Source organism: Daucus carota, chromosome 2, assembly GCF_001625215.2.
Source record: "Daucus carota subsp. sativus chromosome 2, DH1 v3.0, whole genome shotgun sequence".
Classification (NCBI taxonomy): Eukaryota; Viridiplantae; Streptophyta; class Magnoliopsida; order Apiales; family Apiaceae; genus Daucus; species Daucus carota.
In genome coordinates, this window is record NC_030382.2 from 55,188,676 (window position 1) to 55,214,745 (window position 26,070).

The following is a 26,070-nucleotide window of genomic DNA, read 5'->3' on the forward strand; positions in this document are numbered from 1 at the left end:
TTATTAGGTATAAAAATTATTAATATAATAATAAGATATTATAAAGATAATTTTTAAGATATTCCTATACATTTTTATAAAGTCAAATTTATATCATTTTCAACTTCTTGGTCATTTATTTACAATAACCAGGACGCTCAAAACTTCAGAATCTCAAATTAGACCGCAAGTTCTTATTATGTGTAATTTTTCTAAAACTACACACATTTTGGAACGGAGTGTATTATTTTATGATTCAATAATATGTTCTGTTTATACCGAGAACATACTATCCTAGTGCATGTTTCACCTTATAACCAAAAAAATCCTTTGTATTTAAAATTCCTATATTTTAGACATGACGGTTTCTTAGAATACCGTTTTCAAAAATCAAATATAGTGTTCGGTCTTCTTTCAGAATATACATGACCAGAAAACATAAAACATCAAACTGTTATTTTCTGAAACCGACACCAAACACCACTTTGTTTTCATCTCAAGTCACATGCTTGCAATCAGAGAATCTACAGAGTCTATCATGGTAAGGTAGATACTTGACTCTTTGACAACCAGATGCATCTCGATGAAACATACTAAGAAGCAATTTGTGCATTATAATACCACGTACATGACAATCTCTTCAACCCAGGACTCGGAAAATGCAAAAATGATCCGGTACATTCCATCATCAATCAGGTTTCTTTAAGTTGAGACTGCTGTCTGCTGCTTTGCTGAAGAGCTCCTGGACCTGTTTCAATTCGTTTTCTGACCACCGGGGGCAATAGACTAGTTATTGATCAATAAAATCTTATGTATACACAAATATTCTATACTACATGTGAACATACAGATACACATATCAATCAATGTGTCTGTATGAGTAGAAAATGAAAAAAAGATTGAAAGCAGGGCAAAACATCCAAGGTTCTAATGTAAAAGTAGAGAGACCAAAGATTGCTAAACAAGCAAATCTATTGAAGATATTATAAAGAAAAAACTGCAAAGAGCTCAAGCTGGTTACTCACTCTACCTTCCTCACAATTTTCCCCAAAAGAAATTCAGACATCTATTTGGCATCAAGATTAATGAAAATGATCAATGGTGCTTTAAAGTGATGCACAAATGCAGTTGATACATATGGTTTAGTACTTCACCTGCGGCCTCCAGTTGCTTTTGTAGTTCTTGGCCCACGATATCATTTTCAGCCTGCAAATAATCTCAAAATATACAATTTACCAAACCCTTGCAGCAGCCACAGCTCCTTCTAATAGTGTAATAATATATCTGCTTTGAATCATTATACCTGTAGTTCTGCAATTCTTCTGAGTTGAGCTTCTTCACCTCCTTCCGATAGAGGAAGTGCGGTGACTAATGCATCAAACTGTCAAGGTGTGTACGAGAGATTAGCAAGGAGACAAACAAGTATTCATATATGTTGAGCGGTAAAAATAACAGGCAAGACAGATGACAGCATCTCAACAAATAGGTTGTGGAGTTGAGCCAGGTCAGCAGACCCCTGTATTACCTGCAAATATAACACTTTTAGTTTTTGGGTAGTATTTACTTCATTAAAGTTTCGTGACAGATACCCTACTTACTGCACAATTTTATGGACAAGTAGGAAGCTCTACAACAAGACTTGAGAAGCAATAGATAAATATAAAGTGCTTCAAATCGCTGATTAAGATATCACCAACTTATTTCAAATGTTTCCTTTTACTTTTACCACTTAATTGTTCAAACAACACAACAAAAGTGACATTCTTTGTGATATTTCAAAGAATTGGCCGGATGGAGCATACAGTTTAGACTTTACGTAATCTCGAGTTTACATGCAAATATCAGCGTCAGCTGGTTTCTGATAATTAATGAGCACCAATTCATTTTGATATCAAAGTTACAGAATTCAGAGAACTCGTCGATTGGAGTTGTTTATTTACAGTCCAACCTTTTATATATAGCATTTCAGCTGATAGGCATCTTCTCTAGGATGACCTTTTCCAGTACTTATATATAGACCATCTAATGGACAAGCCAACCATTTAAAGGGAGGGGGAGGGAGAGAGAGAGGGGGAGGGAGGGAGGGAGAGAGAGACGGGCATATTTATTAAAAAATGGAACAAGCCTGCATAAATCATATCACACATCTTTCTGCATCTGTTGAAAAAAAAAATCCTCCGACTTTGTTCAATATTTTTTTTTTTTTTGCTGACTGTTCAATAATTTTTATAATAATTTTTATTTAAGTATAATAATTAAAATTTCACGATATCTATGTTATGTTCCTTGCACAATGATATAAATGTTAGCCTTAATAAATCCATGATAACCTCCTCATACAGATAGACATGACCTCCCGACAGTCTCCACCATCTGAATTTTTTTTAAAAGAAGCAGAGATATAGAACCATTTTAAGCAAACAGCTTTTTCCTATTCAAATACCACATCACATAATCCAGATAAATTCATATCATGATATTATCGTAGCAGGAGAACCAGAGTTCCTATCCTGAATATCGTAGCCAGTTTACTTTTTCTCAATATATAGCACATTCAAAATTTCATTATTTCATCCCTAATAGAGAGACATCATGATACAAACTATCTAGGACAGGCTCAACTATTTGGAACTTCATCTGAAAGGAAACAGGCTCTCAAAACTCCTTGTACTAAATGTTGGCCACATCCACAGATAGGTGCTGAGACATAAATGCTTGATCAATCGCAGTTGAGGCAGTATATAAAATTCGGTGACTAGAATTAAACTAGTACAAGATCCTCAAGCTTCTCCACCACACTTAATCCAATGAATTAACATATTCAGATATGTCCTAAAGAATGGCAGTATATACATATTCTTGTTGTGCGAAGGAAACATAATCTGAATTACATCAATGACAGACTTCTGCCATTCAGAGATGTCCTAACGAATGGGAAGTTACCCTTTATCAAGTCCAGAAAAACATGTTCAATGCATTAATTTCTCCTAACGAGAATAAACTTCCAAATCAGATTTCTCCAGTACATTCCCACAAATGAAACTAAAAGACCAAAAAGTAGCAGAGCAGTTATCAGGGAAAAAAATATAATAATAAATAAAATCCACCATATATTTAAAGAAAAAATGACCTGAATCCAACAATTTAGAAGTATAATTCGAATAACCACAATACAGAACATAGGCCCAAAGACCACATTCGATACCCATCAACATACCACATTGTGCTCCTTAATACACATTTCACATATGCATATCACCCAAGTTGGTATACACAATACTCAATATTGTTCTGATAATCAAAACATTTAGTTTTGTAGCAACATTTTCCCACCGAGTGTGATTACATGCCACCTAAACTATCCAACAATCACTACTCACAAAACCATCTTAAATTGGTAAGGAACCGCCCCCACATTACCAATTCACCCCACACAAATGACAAACCCAACTCAAACTCTAACAAGTAAAAGCACAAGACGGGGCATCACAAAAACACAAAAAGATTCAATCTTTGCACTACCTTTTTTTTATCAGCATTTCCCCAAAACTCTTATTCTCGAAACCATCTTACTTAGGTATTCAAGAACCACCCCACATTCCCAATCCACAAACCCAAGCACAAAATCAAACTCAAACAAACAAAAACACAAGATGGGCCATCACAAAATCGCAAAAAGATTCAATCTTTACATTACATATTAATTGGGTGTTCAAGAACCACCCCACATTCACAAAAAATCACAAAACCAGCACAAACTCAAACAAGCAAAAACACAAGATGGGCCACCACAAAGACACAAAAAGATTTCATCTTTACAATACCTTTTTAGCAGCATCAACAAGAGCCTGGCTCATGAGCTTGGGCTGGTCAGAAAAGTTGGCATCTTCGGCAGGAACAGTGGTGGGTGGGGGAGGTTCAGGGTAATTAGGAGACAGACGAACAGGGGGGGCATCTCTTTGTAAAGAACCATAAGTATTCACAGCAAGAGCTGCAATTGTGCTTACTTGTTCTTGTAATTGCGATATTATGTCCATCTCTTTGTTACCTGCAATTTCAAAACCCTAAACTCTGATATATACGGACACTACTGTTTCTTGATTCTCAACTTCTCAAGTGCGACAACTAGCTTGAGTCGATCAAGTTGCATATTCTAGACTGATTTAAGAAAATTAAATAAAAAACAAAAGTCAAATTATTTGTGGTCCTGAAATTAATTGTCTTGTACATATAATTTTGAAAATAATATGTATAAGATCACCGATGTTAAAGACGAAAAAAATATCACAAATTAAAATTAAATATAAATTTATGTGTATTTTAAAAAATATACAAGAGATTTATAAGAATTATTATTCTGAAATATCTAAATATTTTAAATTAAATAGAATTATCAATATTATAATTTATTTATTTTTGCTATATAAATAAAATATATATATTAAAATTCACATGATTTGTGATTAATTAAATTGATAATTAAGTTACTAGTTATCATTAGTGTTGATTATGTTAGTAGTAAGTGAGAACGGTTTTTTTGTTTCAAAAAAAAAAGTGAGAACGGTTTTTATTGAATAATATGTAAAAATATAATTTTAATAAAATTGATTTTGGCTAAAAATTGACATGTCACGAAGCAAACCTTCGGATTTTAAATTAATGTCTTCAAATAAATTATCACATAAAATATTGATAATTTTAAAATAAATTTTATAAAAGATGTTTCTATAAGAAATAAATCCCCTAACCTTTAAAAAAGATGTTTTACATTTTTTTATCAAAATTTGATCGTAAATATTGTATTTTTTATTATATCTCAATACATATAAATATCAAAAATATTTCTAAACCCATTTTTTTACCGACATTTTGTGTAGAAGAAATCAATTCTGAATCACAATCCGATAAATTTCTAAAATTTAAATTTTGTTATATAAAAAATTGAGTTCATTTTTATAAAATACTTCTAATATTTTTCTGTTTATTCTTAAAAAATTTAGATATCAAAAGTAAATTTTATATATATATATATATATATATATATATATGAATTTATATATATTTGATCAACCTGCCTTATTAGTTAACTTTTAAAATTAAAATATTTATTTATTAAAATCACATCTAATATTAGGGGGAAAGGTGGTTTAGCTTGTTACATCATATGTTAACTTTTCAAAATGGATCAATGCAAAAGAATAGTATTTTTTTATGTTAGTCAATTGGACATTCTCTTTTCTTGATATGTTAACTAAGAATCCATATTTGTGCTACTGATTGTGTCTATTTTTCCCTTGAAAATTCTTTGTCATTTGCCATGTGTGTAATAAGTTAAGATTGTGAAATAAATAATTTTAAGTCTAATCATTTACCCTAATTCTATCCCCAAAATTCCAATTCACTCTTATGAAGGGCGAGGCCTGTGGTCAACATACGCCAAATTACTAAACTCGTGGCCACCAAAAAAACCCCAAAAAGCATATATACACACACATATACATACAACAAGATCACCTTCATCTTTATCTCTCTGCACCTCATCCATGTCTTCTCTTCTAGCTAATGGGATTTCCCATTTTCCCCACACAGAATCACCTTGTTTCACAAAAGGGTTTCTCCCAGACCTCATAAAAATCAAATCTTCGAAGCCCAGAACCCATAATTCAAGAATCTTCAAGATTAGAGCTGATGTTGATTACAAGCCTCAAACTCTTGATTCTGACGCTCTGAAAGGTAATTCTGACACTGACCAACTTCATAAGTTTCTTAAACGTGATTATAAATGGGGGTTCAGTGAGGAAATTGATTCTTTTTCGATTCCGAAAGGGTTGTCGGAGGAAACAATTAGATTAATTTCTTCTAGGAAGAATGAACCTGATTGGATGCTTGAGTTTAGATTGAAGTCTTATCAGAAGTTTTGTAAGATGACTGAACCTAGTTGGTCTGATAATACTTACCCCAAAATTGATTTTCAAGATTTGTGTTATTATTCTGAGCCTAAAAAGAAACCAACTTTGAATAGTCTTGATGAGGCTGATCCTGAGCTTGTTAAGTATTTTGAGAAATTGGGTGTTCCGTTAAACGAACAAAATAGGTTGGCTAATGTTGCTGTTGATGCTGTGCTTGATAGTGTTTCGATTGCTACCACGCATAGGAAGACACTAGAGAAAGCTGGGGTTATATTTTGTTCGATATCCGAGGCTATCAAGGAATATCCTGATTTAGTTAGGAAGTATTTGGGGAAAGTTGTTCCGCCTGAGGATAATTTTTATGCTGCTTTAAATTCGGCTGTGTTTAGTGATGGGTCTTTCGTGTATATTCCTAAGGGCGTTAGGTCTCCTATGCAAATCTCTACTTATTTTCGAATAAATGCGATGGAAACTGGTCAATTCGAGAGGACTCTTATAGTAGCTGAGGATAGAGGTTTCGTGGAGTATTTGGAGGGGTGTACTGCACCTTCGTATGACACTAACCAGCTTCATGCTGCTGTAGTCGAATTGTATTGTCACGAAGATGCAGAGATTAAGTACTCCACCGTGCAAAATTGGTATGCTGGTGACGAGGATGGGAAAGGTGGAATCTTTAACTTTGTCACGAAACGAGGTATCTGTGCTGGGAATGGATCAAAGATATCTTGGACCCAAGTTGAGACTGGGTCTGCTATCACTTGGAAGTACCCAAGTGTTGTATTAGAGGGTGATAATTCGGTGGGTGAGTTCTATTCAGTGGCATTGACTAATAATTATCAGCAGGCTGATACGGGGACAAAGATGATACATAAGGGAAAGAACACAAGGAGTAGAATCATATCAAAGGGAATTTCTGCTGGACATTCTAGAAACTGTTACAGGGGTCTTGTTCAGGTCCAGTCCAAGGCGGATAATGCTCGAAACTCTTCACAGTGTGATTCAATGCTTATTGGTAATAATGCAGCTGCCAACACCTATCCTTACATCCAGGTAACGTTTCAGATATATCAAATGCATCCTTTTCCATCTTCCTCTTAATTATCTGATTCAACATTATCACTGAACTTTGATGCTATCTTCTCTAAAGACGGCCTTCTAGTTAAGCCAAACTTATATGAATATTAAGAAAGTTATAAATATTGTAGATAATCTTTTGCTGAAAATTACATCACCTTGAGCACTAATTTATGCATGTTGATGATTACCCCAAGATGTTGCTTGTAATTGCACAAAGAAATCCAATTTCAATTGACAGGTTCTGTATAGTGGTCATTTACTTATTGAAGTTGCGATAGTAAAATGAAATTGGAAATTTAGAGAATAAAAGGAAAATAAATTTAATTCAATCAGTATCAATTATGAATGTAGAATTTCTCTTGTATATCATATCGTTAGTTACTATAGCCTATAGGCTGCCTCTTACTGTTTTATAGCCATAATTAATTTTACTGTGAGCAACTGTTAACTCATTATTGCCTCATGCTTATATGGAACTCGATTTCATAAGTAGTGTACCAGACCCCCATGTAGATTGTGTAGCTATCTACTGAAGGATGATTCCTGCTGGAAGTCTAATTTGATAAATGAAATTATATGAAAATGAAAGGTGAAGTACTTGGAGATATAGAAATGTGTAGAAACTAAAGAGCCTTTACACTTTCTTGAAAAAGCAGCAACAGCATCAAAGTTTCATGCGTTATAACGTTATTATTATCACACTACTCACTTGAATGCGTTGCACTAGTGAGTTTTGGGTGGTTAATAAATTGAAGTATCTAGGTAGTAAAGACAGAAGATGTTGCATAGACTTGATTAACATTCAGATAAGATATTGTCTGCACTTGAAAAGCAGCTGTGTTTGCTAGGTTCGTTGGTTCTTTGCAGACTTTGAAGTTGGTATAAAATAATTAATAATATAATTGATTAACGAGACTGAGAATGGTATATGTGATTTTACATAATTTTATTGCTTGGTTTTACACTTTTACTCCTTAGATTATGCAAGTAATTTCAGTAATTAACCCCGTCCGGGGTCAAAGCCGAAGTGATAGATGAAATGCTTGACATTTTTACTGTTTTCTGTATGATCATTGTCCCATTATTAAGTGTCCCTAAATTGCTTCTTCTTTTTTTGACCCACTACTAATGGAAATCAGAAGTTTTCATCCAGGGCTAAAATAGAATGTCTTGAGTTTATGCCCTTTTTGTTTAAAGTGGTGCTAGTTTGTGCTCAAAGGATAGGATGTCTGGATTTAATGCTCGAGAGTTGATTTATTTTTATGTATTGATTGTCTAAAAAGGTAGGTGTCTGTGTTAGCACTTGCGGAACCGACTTTCTGCTTATGCCAAATTTGTTTTTTTTTAAGGAAAGTCCTGCTACCATTGTTATGTTCATCAGTCAGATCAGTTAGTTGAAGAATGAAATGATAAATTCGTGCTTGATATGGGTTTTCCCATCTTTGGATTGTTATAGAATTTAGTTAAAAATCATCTACCAGATTTTGCGCTTTTCTTGGGTATACTTGTTAGCCTCAAGAAAAGAATGGAAGACATATACAGGAATTATTACTCTATCGAGAAAAATATGAAAAAAAGTGAAATGAGAATTGAAAACATTTGTAGTTGTATATTACTATATGATTTTATCAATCATTGAGAAGTCAAGTCGAATCCTCGGTTGAAAGATTCGTTTGCCTCTCTATTACCCCCGCATGTAAATCTCAGATTCCGCTCTATTTGCAAATAAATTCTATGTATTGCATCTCTGCAATCCCACAATTCCTGTATAGATGTTCATAATTTATTTTAACTTTACCTGTTGCAATAGCCAAAATCTGTTTATTGTTTAATTATATATACTATGATTAGTCCACTATCCTTGGCTGTGTTGTCCCTTTATATTAAATTATGGGGATGGTTCTTCTTAGCTTATTGCTTTAAATCGTGCTCTTAACAGGGGAAGAACCCTACAGCTCGAATTGAACACGAAGCCAGCACCTCCAAGATCGGTGAAGATCAGCTATTTTATTTCCAGCAGAGGGGAATCGACTATGAGAAAGCCATGGCAGCTATGATATCTGGCTTTTGTAAAGATGTATTTAATGAGCTCCCTGATGAGTTTGGTGCTGAAGTGAACCAACTCATGAGCTTAAAGCTTGAAGGATCTGTTGGTTAGTTTATAAAGCTTATTGCTTTCAACCATGTCACAGGTATAGTCGTTGTAGTTGATGAGTCAAAGTTTGTAAAATTGTGGAAGATACTATAGCAATTACAAGTTTTTACTACATACTACGAAAATAAATTTACATCTCACAGTTTGTAAATATAAATAATTTGTTTGGTACCCTCTTCTCTTAGAACTATTTTCTTTAGTTTTAATCACTATCCTGACATAAGTCATTCAATTTTTAACCTCTGAAGAAAGATGCTGCATGAAGGATTTCTTTGTAGTGTATTGTTGAAGCTTTCTTTCACCTTGTTGCTAAAAGTTATGGGTTAGCAGCATTGCTCTTTCCCCCTGTTATGGATTTGTAAGTATAGATTCATCAATTCATAGGCTCTTGTAGTAAAAAGTGATGGTTATGAGAGCAAGTTCTATGCTAATGGCAAATTTTTTATACCCATTGTCATGGTATGATCCCAAAAAGTTTTTTTTTTTTTTTTTCCCTAATTCTAAAATAGTTTTGCCCTTTAATGGTAGCTAGCATTTTGCAACCAAGTAGTTCTTTATATAATACTTTCAACTTCATTTAAAGCACCACCACTTGCGTTTCATTTTTTATTGTTAATTGAAGATGTGTTTCATTTATAACCAAGAGTAAGTCTAACGGTGGTAATGCTAAAATACATTGTTATTGTTATATTATGAAATCAAAAAGTGATTTTTGATGTTAAAATAGAACATATAACATGACAGGTTTTCTACAACGCATCAAATTATTGAAATATAGTGGGCGTTTGGTAAATACTTATAAGTCCAGTTTCTGAATTATAAGTTATGAGCATTTATTCCTACCGTTTGTGTAATAAGTCAAAAAGAGCACTTATAAAAAGGTAGAAATGCTAGCTTTTGTTTCAGGGCTTCTATTTATTTCCCAAACACTTTAATAACTTATAAGTCTTATCTTGCTTCTAAATTCTACTCTACTTATTTATTTTAAACAAAAAACACTTGTTTTAAGCTCACCCAAACGGCTCCACAGTTATATCTTGCTCAATGGGCTATTTTATTTATCAATATTTATTTTGATATTGATTTTCTGGGACATGTTTCGGTGACGCAATGTTATCAGCCTACTGGCGAGTCGGTGACTCCACATACATCAAATTGACTACGCACCTAACGGTTTAAAATACATTAAGACGATAGGCTTAAGAGTTCGTTTCCTGATTTTCCACTGTATTTTAAATGTGAACATCCTTTTCGACTGAACTAAGCCTTAATAATTCACATTTTTTAGGAGGAAAACACCATCTCCATCTTCAGAGTTTAGTTCTTATCAGGAATCAAATATTAGAACAATTTTATGTAATTTTACAGGAATAAAATTAAGAGTATCAACACTTCACGTTAAGATAACCGTTGAATTTGACTGTAACATCAGTCTTGTATTATTATCAGTCTTGTATTATTGTATATTGAATCATCGTTTGTCTAGTGTGTGCCCATGGCACATACTAAGCGCGGAATTTCTCATGTCTAGGAGATTTTGATGTGGTGTGGTGGTTGTATATGCAAGGGGGTCCATCATTATTAAAATATGAGAGCCAATAAAAATAGGTCAAACATCTAAAATTCTGCGCTTAGCATGTGCTCATGACACACACTAGAAAAACCGATATAGTAACAGAGAAGAGGCAGTATTCATGTGTTCCCTGTTGACTTGGAAACTACAGCAATTTACAAGCACCGCCTGAGGCATGTAATATGTACTTAAATATGAGAATTATTGCAGCCATGATGTCGACCATTATATTTTCAGTTTTTACATAGGCTGGTGTGCCCCATTTAATCATCCAATTATATTAAAGAATCAACCGTACATATATTCATATCTGCACCTGGGACATCCTAGTCTCAGATTTTTTAGTCCTGTACATTTGCGAAATCAGGACTCCAAAACAGTTTTAAAAAATTAGAAAAAAAAAAAAAGATTTTGAGCGTTGGGGTTAAAAAAGATTGTACTGATGTTAAGTTGAGTCGTGGCTCAAAAAAATAATCTCCTATTCATGAATACAATTTTGACTAGCTCTTGATTACGCTGCTTGAATATGCTTATTATCTACACCGACTTGGACAGATATATACAGATTGCAACCTAACGGCTCTCTTGGCAATATCTGGAAAACATGGAGGATATATAGTTTTTACTATACTGACTGCTACATTCTTATTATTATCTTATGATTCTCTACCGAAAGAAAGGTAAAAGATATTGTAATTTTACCAAGGCAGGTCATAAACTGCTACATTATCACTATTTATATTATAATATGATTTTACCAAAAGAAAGGTAAAAGATATTGTAATTTTACTCAAGGCTGGTAATACTGTATACAAGTTAAGCCTATCAACTACTCACAAGTCGCAGCCACCCTTGGTTCAGTGCAATGGTTAACGTGATTTGAATATTAAAGACGTTATGGTTCGTCAGTCGAATCCAGGATCTGGGTCAACAGAGGATAAACCTTAACCATTTGGGGCCTTGGGCTATCCCATCGTGTTCTTCTCGTTGTTTTTAAGTAAATTGAAAATGAATCAGGAAATAAACGGCATGGCTTAAGTAGTTAATTAGTCCAAATTTAAGTAGCTTGTCCAGCTCATATGCCTGCAGACTGCAGTTTAATTTTCAACACCATTATTTCAACGACTTCAAGTAGTGCACATGCACTGCTGAAGTGATGACCTCTTCAATAATCTCCCACACACCATCCAAAGCTTTTACTTCTCTATAAATAACTCAATTAGTAGTACTTCTCACATCTCACTAATTGACCTCCTCTCTTCAACGGCCACTCCTTTCTTATGCTCATAGACAAATATGAGTAGGAGGTCATCTGCTTACACAAAGCTGGAGATTGAGGACCCTGAAGATGTCAAGCATCGCCGAGCACAATTCTTGATCTACAAAGTTCTTCAACAGGCTGCACACTCGTCGCCAAGACGACGAAGAAGGTCATGGCTGCGGATTAGAATGTGTAAATTAAGAGTTAGGATCGGGAACAGGCTCAAGAAACTGAGGAAAGGCATAGTTTTGAGTGTTGGTGCAGCTAAAGCTAGCGGTCATAAACAGGTTATTAGTCATATGAGAACCTGGAAGCGCCTGTTTGCTTTGGTGTGAGAAGTTCTATTTGCCTTGCTTATAAGTTATAAGCACTCTATCTTCCCCTCTTCTTCACCTGAGCTTTAGTTTTTGTAGCTAATTCTTCTGTGTAACTTTATACACATTCGAGAATCGTGTAAGCTTGTTTATGTTCTTCTTGCATGCATCAGTGATAAACTTATATTTGTTTTTAGAAATTATCAGTTCTTGTTCATTGGAAGTAAAATTATCACAATTTAACATATGGCTCGAATTAGAGAGTCAAAACTGACCCGCTGTTTCAATCCGCTAATTACCAAACAATAATAGAAATTTTTTAGTTTGATCAAGCATCAAATTTGGCACAATCCCCTGTTTGTTTCACGACCATAGTAAACCAACACAATAAAGACCTGCAGTTGCACGCTGCAATTTTAACAATAAAACAAAAGATTTCCAAGGATGATTAAAACATATGTACTTCAGGTTCAATCTAAATGACATCTGCCAAAGAAAAGAAAACTTAATGAAGTGAATTTGAGTGAATTATTACAAACAGAAAAGAATGAAGCCATGAAAAAAAACAGTGCTAGCTTTATTAGTGTGCAAAATATACCAGGACAGGGAAAAGTGATAACTAAACAAATATATAAATCATTAATAAACCACAAGTCTCTGGCAAAAATAAATAAATATAAACCACAAGTCAGTTATTTTTACCTGTGACTAGACTGCTCACAACGCTTAATTAGAAATTGATGAACCCCGGGATAGAAATAAGGCTCTCGGTATGCTTGTAGAATAATTCAGGTATAATCATATGATGAAGTTTCTTGGTCTTGTTCTTCTTATAGGCATACATTGTTAAAGTTTTAAAACTCATATTAGATGAAACAAATAGTCCATCGCCCAGATATAAGAATTTCTGGTCCATCCTAAAACCTTCCTTCTCAAATTTGAAGTTCTTTGTCCAAGTTCCGTCACCAGCATTATCATCTAGTGTCCATAGACTGAGTCCAACGTCTTTACAGCAATGCATAATTATAGCAACAGAACCTCTGAAGTCGAATATAGTACTGGACCCTGAAGCCTGGTACCTAATACTAGGCAATGAAACTGGTTTAAACACCTCATTATGCAATTGGAACGATATTGGATTCCGTCCACCATTCAAATATAATACCTCTTTTATAACAAAACAAGGTACTGAAGAACTTTCATGGGAGCGCATAAATCTCGTGACACGCTTTCTAGCTTGAATTTCTCTCCAGGAATCGGATTTTACAGAATAAAGTTGTACTTGCACACTACGGTAATCTTCATATTCAATCCTAAGAATTCTGTAGTCATCGTTAAAAGTAAAAGCCAGTATAATGTGGAGGCCGTCCAAGTGATACTATAGGGCGGGGAGCAAGTCTTTTATACTGCATAGTTGAGGGGTTGCAGAGGTAGATTTCTCTACCATCTGAAATTTTGTTTAGGCAAAGGAGACCGTTACACGAGAACGCGACGTGTAGATCAGCTGAAGGAGATGGCAATTGAAGACGATTGAATACAGGGAGTTCAAAATCGTTGGGGTAGACAATACCGAGACCTTGATACCATGAGCCTATGTTCCTGTTAGTGTTATCTATGGTGCCTCGTATTAATAATGCAGGTCTTTTCTGTGAATTGGTGAGATGAGTTTGAATAAATTCAGGGTGTGTAATAATGGAAAGCCACAGTTTGCAGACCGATGCGAAACGGCGCAGAGATTTTACAGGCAGCCATGAAAGTATTAAGATCACAATTTCTTCAGGAAAATAATAATGCGGCGTTGGCATGCTTATGGAGCTGGAGAAACCCTTTTCTCTGTTTTACTGCGCAGAATAGTATATCTAAAAACAAGGATATGCTGGTATGGTTACCGGGGGAATCGAATTTCAGCACAAAGAAATGCTATGCGGTGTATAATTCGGTGGAGGGTTCATCGTTCTGTAAAGGAAATATATGGAGCATTATATGGTCTATACGTGCTCCACCAAAAATCCTGGCTTTTGTGTGGAAAATTCAATGGAATATTTTGCCAACAAAGGTTTTTCTAGCGCAGCGATTTTCAGGATTATCAGGGTTATGCCCGTGGTGTGAGCGAAGCTCAGAAACAATTTTCCATCTTCTCTGGGATTGCCAGGTTGCGGTTTGGGCATGGAACTATATCTGTAAGTGGTGGAGCATCCCCTTTAATAGTTTCAGGGCTGCTTGCATCTCTCTAACTAGTATTCTCAGATTTTATGCTTCTCCTGTTACGGCAAAAATTTGGAGAGTGGTAGTGGTGGCCACCTTATGGTCCATCTGGTTAGCTAGGAATGAGTTGATATTCAATGGTACAAGGCTGAAGAAGCAGCAGCTGATTGAGTTAATTGCTGTAAGAATTAATAAATGGGGTAATGCAGCGGGGTTAATTCTTTTTGGTGATGATCCGTTATGGCGGGTAAACCCTCATGGGATAATTGCAGTACACCACTTCAAAAGGACGTTGGGTTTCTGGCAGTTTAGGGTGGACAACTACGATTTCGTGTGTGCAGTGGATGGTGCTTTTGGCTCACAAGGGGAGGTAAGTCCGAAAGGCGGCATTGGGGGTTATATTCTGAATAATCGAAAAGAAAAAATCCTGATTTTTTCCGGTCCAGTTAGAGCGAAAAGTGCACTTCAAGTGGAGACTGAAGGGATTCTTCAAATGCTACGTTGGATTTTCAGTCTGGGATTGAGCAAAAATCGGGTCCTTATTTGTACAGACTCGACCGAATCAATAAATATATTCAACAAGGGCTACGCAAAAGTATTCCCGTTAAGGGAGTGCAATCTTGACTTCCAGCATCTCATCGGTTTTAATATTTTCATTCAGTTCGTTCCAAGCGAAATCAATGAGGAAGCTGATTTACTGGCAAAAAATGGAATAGGGCGCAAGGATATGTCAAGCTGGAGGGGTTTGCTAGATGGAAAAAAATAATTTTGTTTAGTCTGGCCTGCTTCCTCTAAAGAGTGATGATGTTGATCTGGATGCGGTAGTTGGTGTGGGTCTGTAAGTCAAGGTCGTGCTTCTCCATGCTATACTCGGCAATGTCAAAGAAGTGTTCTCTATCATGGAGGCATGGAAAAGAAGCAACAGTGGGAATGCAAGGTCAAGCTGCTCAGTGTGAACCAGGTTTTTGTATTCATGGATTTCGACAATGGGAAGCGCCAGAAGAAAGTCTGAGGCTTGCTGCAGTAGAATCGTGGATCAGGGGATTATGCTAGTTTTGTTGGTTATCTTTTGGGTATTTATATTTTTTAATATAGGATGAATGTTAGTATCTCAGTTTTATCTTCCAGGTCTAGCCTCTTATGCAGCCATCTCCCAACTTTTTGTTGTTTTTGGGGAGATGTTCTAAGTATAGTTTTAGGTCTGCTATTCCATCCTGTACTATGTAAGACCTTCTGTGATATTTTATGGTTCTTTGCTGCGTTTCAAAAAAAAAAATAACCCGAGACTCGGTTGATTTATTCTTCACGGAGTAATTTTAAAGGATTTGTTTTTTTTAAGTAATTTTATTAATATTCATAGTTAGTAAAATAGCTTTAAAAGATATTATTAGCAATTATTGTATTATTAACTAGCTTTTTGCTCGTGCTTCGCACACGAAAATTGTTGATGTTCCATTTAATTTTTATAAATTTCAACCAGTTTTTGATCGTGACAAAAAATATCATTGACGGATATTACAATTACAAATTACCCTCATAATAACATGTAGATAATTAATATTTGTGCACGTGCTTCGCACACACACGAAAATTTTCTATGCTCCATTCCAAAATTTTAAATTATTAGTGATTATCGACGATGAAAAAAAATATTATTTTGAAAGGTCACGGTCAAAATTGCTTCTCTGAATAATATGCTTAGTGCTTCGCATACAGTTGTTTTTTTATCCACCAATTTGTAATAAAAATATTAAGTCATGTTTAGAAATAATTCAAATATATACACACACACATAAGCATGATTATACATATTATTCATGAAATGTTAACTTAAAAATAAAAATATATAATTAAATAAATAATTTCTAAAAATATTAATAAAAAAATAAGTTAACATTTTAATTGTACTCGCTTCTTAGCATCTCCTCAATTACATACTTCTATCATAAAATTATTAAAATGCATTTCGTGTTTAAACATTTATAAACTTATAATTATTTAAAAAAAATTAGAAAATTATAATTATAGTTAAAATATCATAAGTCATTAATCAAAAAAAAATTGAAAAATTATAATTATAGTTAAAATGTCATAAGTCATTAATCATTGGTATATGATCCCAAGGTAGAAAACAAATCGAACATCTCGTATGCAAGGTCGCAGTGATCTGTAAATAATCAGAAAATGAAGCCAAATGCGCTACAACACATCCTCGGAGCGTAGGTTTCAAATCATGTCTCCACTAATTGAGGAATTCAAAATTCAAATTAATATGAAAGATAATAGGAATGAGAGAGTAATCAAGCATCCAGGAATCAAGGAATTTAAATTTCAAACTGATAAGAAGATAATAATAGTGTTGTGCGTGAAAGGGGCAGTTGGAGAATCAGATGAAAGTTACATGCTTTTTTGGAGTAATCCTTCCTAGACCCATTTGTATATGGATCATCCAGCAAATTGTCAAAAAACCATTTAGAAACAGGTGGGTTTAGCCCGTTTAAAAATGAATAGTCCAATGATAGAGGCTAATGTTAGCAAGAATTTAGAATATATTGAATTGAATATTAATATTGATAATTAATAATTATTATGTGAAATAAAATAATAATATTCAAATTTATTACTCCCATCGCCCAAGTGTCATATAGTTCGTCAATTTGAAATATGCATTCAGAAAAGTTCTGCAAAAGTGAAATCATATAACAAATATATTTCTTTCTTTTTCAAAATTCGTAGTACATGAAAATTAAATATGATCTTTTACAATCTACCTGCAGCACGATTAGGGTTTGTCCATTATATTTAAACTGATATTGTTTGATTAAAAGTATACAACTTTCAAAATGAGGAATTTTGGAATAATGTCAATATATTTGCATTGAAAATTAATAGTGGACAAGTACTTTGAGACAAAAATTTCTTTTAAAAAAACATGCATTGTAGAACGGAAGAGTATATTTATTATTGAAAATTCCGAATCAATTAAGTTCCTCGAAAAAAATCCACTTATTGCATGTTGTTTGTGAAAAGTGGAACCGTCGTCGCCACGACGCTACGCATGAACTATTCGAGAGATACATGCATACATCCCTTCGCAAGCATTCAACCTCAAATACTATGAAAATAATGTGGGTGTTTGTTTAGGACTTATAAGTTCAGCTTCTGAATTATAAGTTATGAGCACTTATTCGTATCGTTTGTGTAATACTCCCTCCGTCCCTTTTTACATGTCCCTTTTGAAAAAAAAAATTGTCCCAAATTACTTGTCCACTTCTCTTTTCAAAGCAATTTTTTGTATGTTTTTTCAAAATGTAACAATTTCCAATGTTTGACCAGCATATATATACACACAACTCTATCTAATTCATTACATTTATTAGGGATATGTATGAAAACAAGATATCCACCTAACATTTTCTTAAGATGCGTTATTTTTTCAAAAGGGACAAGTAAAATGGGACGGAGGGAGTAAGTTAAGAAGTATTTATAAAAAGTTAGGAATGCTAGCTTTTGTTTCAGGAATTCTACTTATTTCTAGACATTTTAATCACTTATAAGTTTTATCTTGCTTTTAACTTCTACTCCACTTATTTATTTTAAACAAGAAGTACTTATTTTAAACTCATCCAAACGGGTCCCAATATTCCATGCCACTTATTTATTTCATTAGCGGGGGACAAATTCTAACTTCCACTTTTTACCCATATTCAATGACGGAGCGAGGAAGAATTTTTAGAGGGAGTAAAAATATAAATACTATTTAAACTCAAAAACAGTATACGTTAAATTTTATAGCAACTTTAGTGATACAAATCTATTTATTTTGGGTTTTTATGAGAAAACTCAATTGTTTTATTAAGAAAATTTAATTATTTAATTACCAAATCGTTGAGGACAGAAACTTAAGAGAATGAGTTGCAAATATGGAGACTCATCGACACGATAGGAAAAGTAAAAAGATATTGTCTAACATCAAAGTCTATATTATTAAAATATATAATAAATGATATAATTTTATTTTATAAACTAAATAAAATATAACTACTATAATATTATATGTAAGGCTACATTCGCAAATGAAATATTTTTTTAATATTATATAAACAAAAGAAATTAAAAATCCAGGAGGGGGCTGGGGTTAGGGGTGGCAATTTCGGGTAATGGGTCGGGTTCGTGTCGGGTTGTCTTACCAGGTCCAGTTTTTGGGTCAACCCGAACCCGACCCGAACCCGAAATGGGTCGAAAATCTCAACCCGAACCCGACCTGTTCAGTACCCGATTGACCCGTTTTGACCCGAAATTTATTAAAAATTAATTATTTTAATTATAATATATTAAAAATATATAAATAATAATTTAATAAGATTATATGTGACAAAAATATTTTTGATATTATATAAATATATCATAAATATATGTAATTTTAAAATATAACTATATAATTAATATAATATATTTATATATATATATATATTTCGGGTCGGGTTCGGGTACACTGGGTCAACCCGAACCCGACCCGAGTTTTTCGGGTAAAAAATCACCCAACCCGAACCCGACCCGAAATGTAAAAACCCTGACCCTAATTCGTATTTTTTCGAGTCGGGTTCATGTCGGGTTTCGGGTCGTGTCTGATTTTGCCACCCCTAGCTGGGGTGGCCCCCCTTCCGTCTCTCCCCTTCTCGATGATAAATGTGACCACCCAAAATAATACATTAGATTGTGAATAATTTTTACTACTAAGTTCCTTAAATAAAACTATAATAGACAAATAGGCTCATGAAACAAAGACAATGACAGAAAGTTAGTATGGCCAAAATCGAAGTCAAACAAGCCGAGGCCCTTTGGCAGTAAATCCAGGCTTCACATAGATCATCAATAGTAATAGCTAGCATACGCTGGGCGCCATTGTTCGAGTACAAGTCCAACTCGAGCCCAATTCGAAGCTAATGGGGTTGTTAAAATCAATGGGAGTCGCAATTTATCGAGGATCTATCAGAAATTATTTATTAAATTTGCGATTTTAATCAAAATAAGTTTAATTAATAAATTGATAGAATATTTTTGAGGAATATCAGAGATTTTTCATAAATCATAAAATTTTAATAAATAAAGAATTTTTAGAATATTACAAAATCAAATCCCAAATTCACGATTTTTTTTTATCACATGTGTTTTGAATAATAAAAAGTCAAATCTCAAATTCACGACTTTTTTTATCATATGTGTTTCGAACTTCCATACACTCTTGTATAGAAAAATAAAAAATTATTAGTAAATCACAAATTTAAATTTATTATATAAAAGTCAAATATTTATGACTGGAAAGTTGAACACGGTATGCGGTTTTAGCAAAAACAATTGTCTTTATTATCATAATAACAAATATTCGCATCCGTATGTTACATGGTCCTCTGACAGCATGACAATTCTATGCAAAGAAAAGCATGCCACTTTTGCATTTTTCTTCTTTTTGAAGGAAAGGCATGCCACTTTAATAGATACCTTCACTTTCATTTTCTTATTTTGTTTCATTTACACAAAAATATCAATTTAAAAAGGCAAAATTAAAGACGAGGTGATCATTACAATCTGGTACATACAGCTGCACCATTTCATCTGTCATGTCATCTGCACTGTATTCGTCTGTCACAGGAAGTAGCATCACAGCCAGTATCTTTAGTAGTTAAACCTCAATACTGGAGTAATTTTATTATGTATATCACATTTACAAGGTGATCCACAAACACATAAGTTACAGAGCATCTTGTTATTCTCTCACTCTTCACTCTCAGGTAAGCAAGCTCCCTTGTATATCTATTTTATTTTCATTGTCAGGTGCTTAGTGTGTTAATTTAATTGCGTTTTTTACTTGATTAACTTGTGTGAGTTTCACCATCACTTAATCTCATCTCAGGGTTTGAGTTGTTTTAAATATCTCATATGTATGTTACAGAGAACTGAGAAGGGATGGCCATGGATATCACCCAAGCCCTTTTATCTTCTTTTATGTCAGTAGATTCAACGGTGCGGAGTGAGGCGATGGGCGCGCTTAAGAAATTTGAAGAAGATAATCCAGAATATTATCTTCTGTCCTTGGTGGTTGAGTTATCTAATGACACAAAGCCGGATGCAAGTCGTAAGTTGGCTGGAATAATGTTATTGGACTTGATACCGAATTTTGCTGCGCGCCCGGCATTTGAGTTTTTTGAGGATGATGAAAGTGAAGACGATGAGGAGGGAGATGTTGAACATGTTGACGAAGACGGTGAGGAGGAAAGTGATGATCAAATTAAAGTTGAATATCCGGAGTCTGATGAAAGTGAATACGAAGATGATGAGGAGGAAGATGATGATGATGTTGAAGACGTAGATGATGAGGAAGATGATGATGATGTTGAAGACGTAGATGATGAGGAGGAAGATGAGGAGGCGTATAAGAGGGAGTTCGAGTTGAGGAACAAAATTATGAAATTTTCTGTTTATTGGCGTAAAATGGATGTGGTTATAAAATCCGAAATCAAACAACGGCTGTTAGATACTCTCGGAGCTGTCCATTTGGTTAATGGGAGGAGGCATCATGCTTCCGAAACCGCCTCCCAACTTATAGCAAGGATTGCACGCATTGGGCCTAAATTGAAGTGGTTTGGATTTTTTGATAAATTGAACATGAATTTGAAACCAAACAAATCCGAAACATTGAAACATGCCACATTAGAAGTCTTCGAGGGTTTTTTCAGCGACATGCACTTTGTAGTTGGTGAATTTGGAAAGAATCCCGACAAGGTCAAATCCGTAATTAAAGCCATAGTTCAGGTGATGAATGGGGATCAGATTTGCTCACAAATTCTATTGGCGGCTACTAAGACTTTGAAGAATATCTTTGGGGGCATGTATCACCACCGTAGGGATGCGGGTAGTCAGAAATATTGGTGGAAGCCGGACTTTTCAGCAAAGGTAATTTGTAAGGCAGTATTGGCGGAAATGTGTGATGTTAGACGTTTTGCTCTAACGTGTCTTAGATTTTTCAAGAAAATTGTGCCTCTGCCTGAGATTTTTATGCAGGTTATATTTGAGCTGACAACTAACTCATTCCTACTCACAACTGAGGCTGAAGCTAAACTTGATGTGCAGCGAAAGTTTGAGCGCGTGCCAAAGTTCCGCAAACTGTATCCTAATTTAGATGTTTGGTCACCTCTGATTCAAATGTACCTGAATCTGCTGAAGCATGATGAAGACCAAAATATTTTTATAGCCAGCAAGGCCTGCGTTTGTCTTTTGGCTAGGATTGTTAAGGATGATGTCCTTGAACCCGTGATAAATTTTATCGAAGGAAATTTTTCGAATTCTGATTGGCAGTCTCGTAAAGCTGTAGCCCATGCCTATTGCTTAATTCTTGAAGGGCCCAGTATCGAGAAACTTTTGGGAGTAGTAAAACCAACATTATATATTCTACTTCTTCTAATGAAAGATGAAATCGATCATGTAAAGTACACAACTGCATGTACTCTCAGTCGTATGTTTGAGTTATTGCATTCTCCTGGATATTCTCTTATACCTCTCAAAAATTTTGGATTTTCAAAAAGAGTTGTCGTCATTCTGTTGGAAAGCTTAGAATGTGCTCCTTGTATATCCAAAGAGATATGTAGATCTATATGTGCCATTGCTCGTACAAGTGCATTTCTGTTGTCTTCTGATCTTCCCAATATTGTAAAATCTCTTGTACAAACTGCAGGTAGAAGAGATGGTGACTCTGAACTCCGTGTTGTTGCATATGAGACCTTGAGGGTGGTGATTGGATATTCTGCTGAAAAAGATTTCTGTGAAATAAAAGATCTGCCTGCTGTTATGTTCGAGTTGTTAGAGACAGCTGTGCTTAAAACTGGATCATCAGATGATAGGGAAATACAAGAACATTTGCAAGCTTCAGATTTACAAGCTTCGTTTTTTGGAGTCCTTCAAGTAATTATTCGGAGGATGGGTGATGTTGATAACATGGAGCCTGTCATTCTCCAAGTTGGTGATAAGGTAATATCATTGTTCTTTGGTTCCCAATGCAGTGGACGTAAAGTACAAAAAGAAGAAATGCTTGTTATAGGCGCTCTAGCTTGTGCAGCTAAAACAGAGTTTGTGAAATATATGCCAGACTTGTACCCGTATGTGTTAATGGGGCTGCAGAATGTAGAGGAATATCAGGCATGTTCCACCTCAGTTGGTGTTGTTGGGCAAATTTGTGTTGCTTTGCGTAAAGAGTTTCTACCGTACTGTTCTTGTATCATGATCCGTTTGAAGGATCTCACTAGCAGTGAAGTAAAGAAGTCAGTAACACCTATTGTTTTCTTGTGCTATGGGAATATAGCTAAATCGATTGGAGAACACTTTAAGAATTACTATCAGGATGTGGTAAAAATAATGCAGGATGCTTCAGATCTGCATGTCTATTCGGACAACAGTGATGACATGGTTGAATATGGGGATCGGCTGAGGCAGAGCATATTTGAGGCTTTTACTTGTATATTAATAGGACTCGGTGATTCCAATGCTGATTTATTGTTGCCTTATGTTCCTTACATGCTGCAGTTAATACAAAAACACAAACCAAGGTAAAAGTTTTTGTTAGTAATTTTTATGCAATTTCTTGTTTACTTCTTATAGCTCACTTGCGGACAACCTTGCTTAATTACAATGTTCATTTGCAGGGATAAGGGACGTATGAGAACAGCCGTCAAATTGCTGAAGGAACTAGCTGTTTGTTCAAAAATTAAGGGATCACTGAAGGTGCATTCTGATATATTATTAACAGAGCTTCAACAATCGGACAATGAGGAGCTGAGGCAGACTGCAGCTTGGACACAACAGGAGCTTGGTGGAACTCACTGATTTGTTGAACAAAAAGCCTTCTCTTCTCTAATTTCTTTTTCATTAGTACTGAAGGTCAGCACAGCATGTTATTAAACTTGGCTCTAGTCTAGTATCATTCAGTTGCAAGTTTTTGGGATGCAGATATGTACTGATCATTATCAAAGTGACTACAATACTAACTGTGCTTTAATTCTAGAAAGAGGTTACCTAGTGGGATTTATGTGTTAACTTGGCATAAGTAAGAATCCAAATCTATCAAGATCTTTTTTCTTTCACAATTATCTTGTCAAGTCTTTGTTAATGCAAATGGTGGGTTAAATGTTAGGGTTGCTGTTGATTCCGCACTCGGTTCTTGCCCCTAAAGTTGCAGTGAGATAACTTTCACTTCCTTTGTATACATATGCTGTCCTTTTAAGCATTCTTCTTAGGACCTTTGCTTTCACCTTAGTTCAAACTCGTATAAATCTTCAGCGTAACATGTTAATCGATGGCTTCATCCATCTGTTTATTCTACCCGTATATATGTTTAGAGGGCGAATCTTATTTCTTATTTCTTACTATAGACTGCCTCGCCTTTTTTCTTCTTTATTTTGTTCGATTTCGTTCTTCTTTCTTCACCTTTTTAACCTCTTTTTATTTTGTTCTCAGTGCGCAATCAGCTCCTAATTTACTGCATGTAGTTAGTTTTGTATCCGAGGATAACCCAACACAATCTTTCTCCTCAAGTTTGTATTAGCGAGTTGGTGAATGGATTGCGTGTGATCAAAATAATGAACCAGGAAACATTGCGAACTTGGGGTAGCTAGAATATTATAAACCAATTGTCCACTAAAAATTAAGTGATAATAAAAAAGCTAGAATATTTATAAAGCGCAATATACTTACAAGTTAAATAATAAAACTTTATGACTGTATGAATAAAAGACGTTCACAATCGTTTTTCTCAATGTGCTTCATTCCCATGACAGAAACTAAAGTCTGCGTGTACCCAATGCCATATGCAACAGCGAGACAATCAACGTCAAAGGCATGGCTGTTACTGCGGAGTAGTGCATGAGTTTTTGGATCAAAATGCAAACATCTGTATTCTTTGTAATCACTAAAAAATAAATCACCATTCCTAAAACATTGAACGATATGCATCCGTCTTGTCAAACTAATTGGTCCAACCGTGTACATCTTATTCCAGGTTTCACCATTTGTTTCATTGAGAGCATAAACATCGACAGATGTAGTTTTGTCCCAACAATATTCATGGACTAAGCAAACAAGAAGATTGTTCAAATTCCCTGTAGCCATCTTTTGGTTGGGCAAAAGATCTGGGGCATGAAACAACCTAAAAACTTCATGTCCTATATCAAATGAGATGACATCATGTTTTCTTCCATATGCCATACTGTAATTCCAATAAACCCTATTACCGACAGTTATGGCATATTTAAAAAGTTCACCATTCTCTAATTCGAAACTAGAAGAAACATTGATATGAGCCCAAGAACGAGCATTACAAGAGTAGACATCAGCTACCACCTGCCCAGGTTTGTTAGCTTTATTTTTATTTCGAGTCTTGATGATGTAGATCACTTTATAATCCTTTTTAATCGAATCAAAAACAAACGCGAAAGAGAAATCACCTGCCTTGATATTATATGCATTCAAGGGAGGACGAACATCCTTGTAGCGATGAGTTGCAGGGTTCCAAATCCCGATACATGGTATTGATTTCGACTTATCATTGTAACTGTACAGACACACTAAGCCATTCACTGAACCAGCCAGCACCATGCCCGACGACAACAGAGGATAGTCAAATTCATTCACTGGACCAACTTTGCTACACACAAATAGAGGAAAGTTGAAGATATTGTCTTCGGAGATATGCTTATGGCGGAGTGTAGGGTGACACCTGATAATCACTCTGTCATTACTGGGATCCATTACGCTGCGAGCGACATGAGCTTTTATAAAGATCGGATCACGAGAGATGAGAAATTGCCAAGATTTACAGACACATTGAAATTGCATGAGGATTTTCACAGGCAGTCGGGTTAGAATCTCAAACCGGATTATATCATCAGGAATAATGGAAATCTTATCCATGTTCATGTGCACGTCGCCTCTGGATAGCTTAGCTTATCAAATATCGTCGTTATGTATCTTTTCCTTCTGAGATATGGTGAAAAGCCTCTGGTTCAAAACCAAACCCTACCAAAATATATAGGAGTAATTTAGACTTTCCATGTTCTAAATTTGTAAGAATTAGTTTTTCTAAACCAAATAAAAGTAGGTTTGTAAAAATAGAAATAATTTTATAATCAGAATATGATTTTGAAGTTCCACGTCCCCCACTAGCAAGTTCCGAACTAAGAGGTTGTTTGATAAAACTGAATAAAAAATGCTGAGTCATTAAATTTGCTGAATACATTGAATGAAGAATTTACCTGAATGAAAAATTTACTGAAAGAAATTTATTGTTTGATAACAATCATATTAAAACATCTGAATGACAATATATTTATCATTTTAACCTTATAATTCCAACATACATCATAAATCATCCAAAATTATAACAAATATAATTTTATTCAAAATTATAAAAAAAGTATAATCTTATCCAAAATTATAAAAATTACAAAAATGTAAATCATTCGGAATTATTAAAAAATTATAATTTTGGATAAATTTTTATAATTTTGGATGATTTATGATGTTAAATTTTTTATAATTTTTATAATTTT

General features: G+C 34.5%; 4 protein-coding genes across 4 annotated transcripts; 2 read left to right on the forward strand and 2 right to left on the reverse strand.

Moving 5' to 3' along the window:
• Positions 1–405: 405 nt before the first annotated feature.
• Positions 406–4,121, reverse strand: LOC108206360 (mediator of RNA polymerase II transcription subunit 21). The gene is made up of 4 exons (XM_017376632.2): positions 3,804–4,121; positions 1,283–1,360; positions 1,134–1,185; positions 406–744 (listed from the first exon to the last, which is right to left on the reverse strand). Exons 1-4 carry the CDS (start codon positions 4,014–4,016, stop codon positions 668–670), a joined length of 420 nt encoding a protein of 139 aa, XP_017232121.1. The 5' UTR covers positions 4,017–4,121; the 3' UTR covers positions 406–667.
• Positions 4,122–5,360: 1,239 nt separating this feature from the next.
• On the forward strand, positions 5,361–9,291 carry LOC108209550 (iron-sulfur cluster assembly SufBD family protein ABCI8, chloroplastic). The gene is made up of 2 exons (XM_017380510.2): positions 5,361–6,938; positions 8,905–9,291. The coding sequence occupies exons 1-2, from the start codon at positions 5,523–5,525 to the stop codon at positions 9,121–9,123; spliced, it is 1,635 nt and encodes a 544-aa protein (XP_017235999.1). The 5' UTR covers positions 5,361–5,522; the 3' UTR covers positions 9,124–9,291.
• A 12,370-nt stretch (positions 9,292–21,661) lies between these two features.
• LOC108192233 (importin subunit beta-1) lies at positions 21,662–23,783 on the forward strand. Its single transcript, XM_017372675.2, has 2 exons — positions 21,662–23,073; positions 23,170–23,783. The coding sequence occupies exons 1-2, from the start codon at positions 21,677–21,679 to the stop codon at positions 23,348–23,350; spliced, it is 1,578 nt and encodes a 525-aa protein (XP_017228164.2). The 5' UTR covers positions 21,662–21,676; the 3' UTR covers positions 23,351–23,783.
• A 452-nt stretch (positions 23,784–24,235) lies between these two features.
• LOC108207817 (putative F-box protein At1g32420) lies at positions 24,236–25,432 on the reverse strand. The gene has a single exon (XM_017378249.2). It carries the CDS (start codon positions 25,430–25,432, stop codon positions 24,236–24,238), a length of 1,197 nt encoding a protein of 398 aa, XP_017233738.2.
• Between the last annotated feature and the right edge of the window lie 638 nt (positions 25,433–26,070).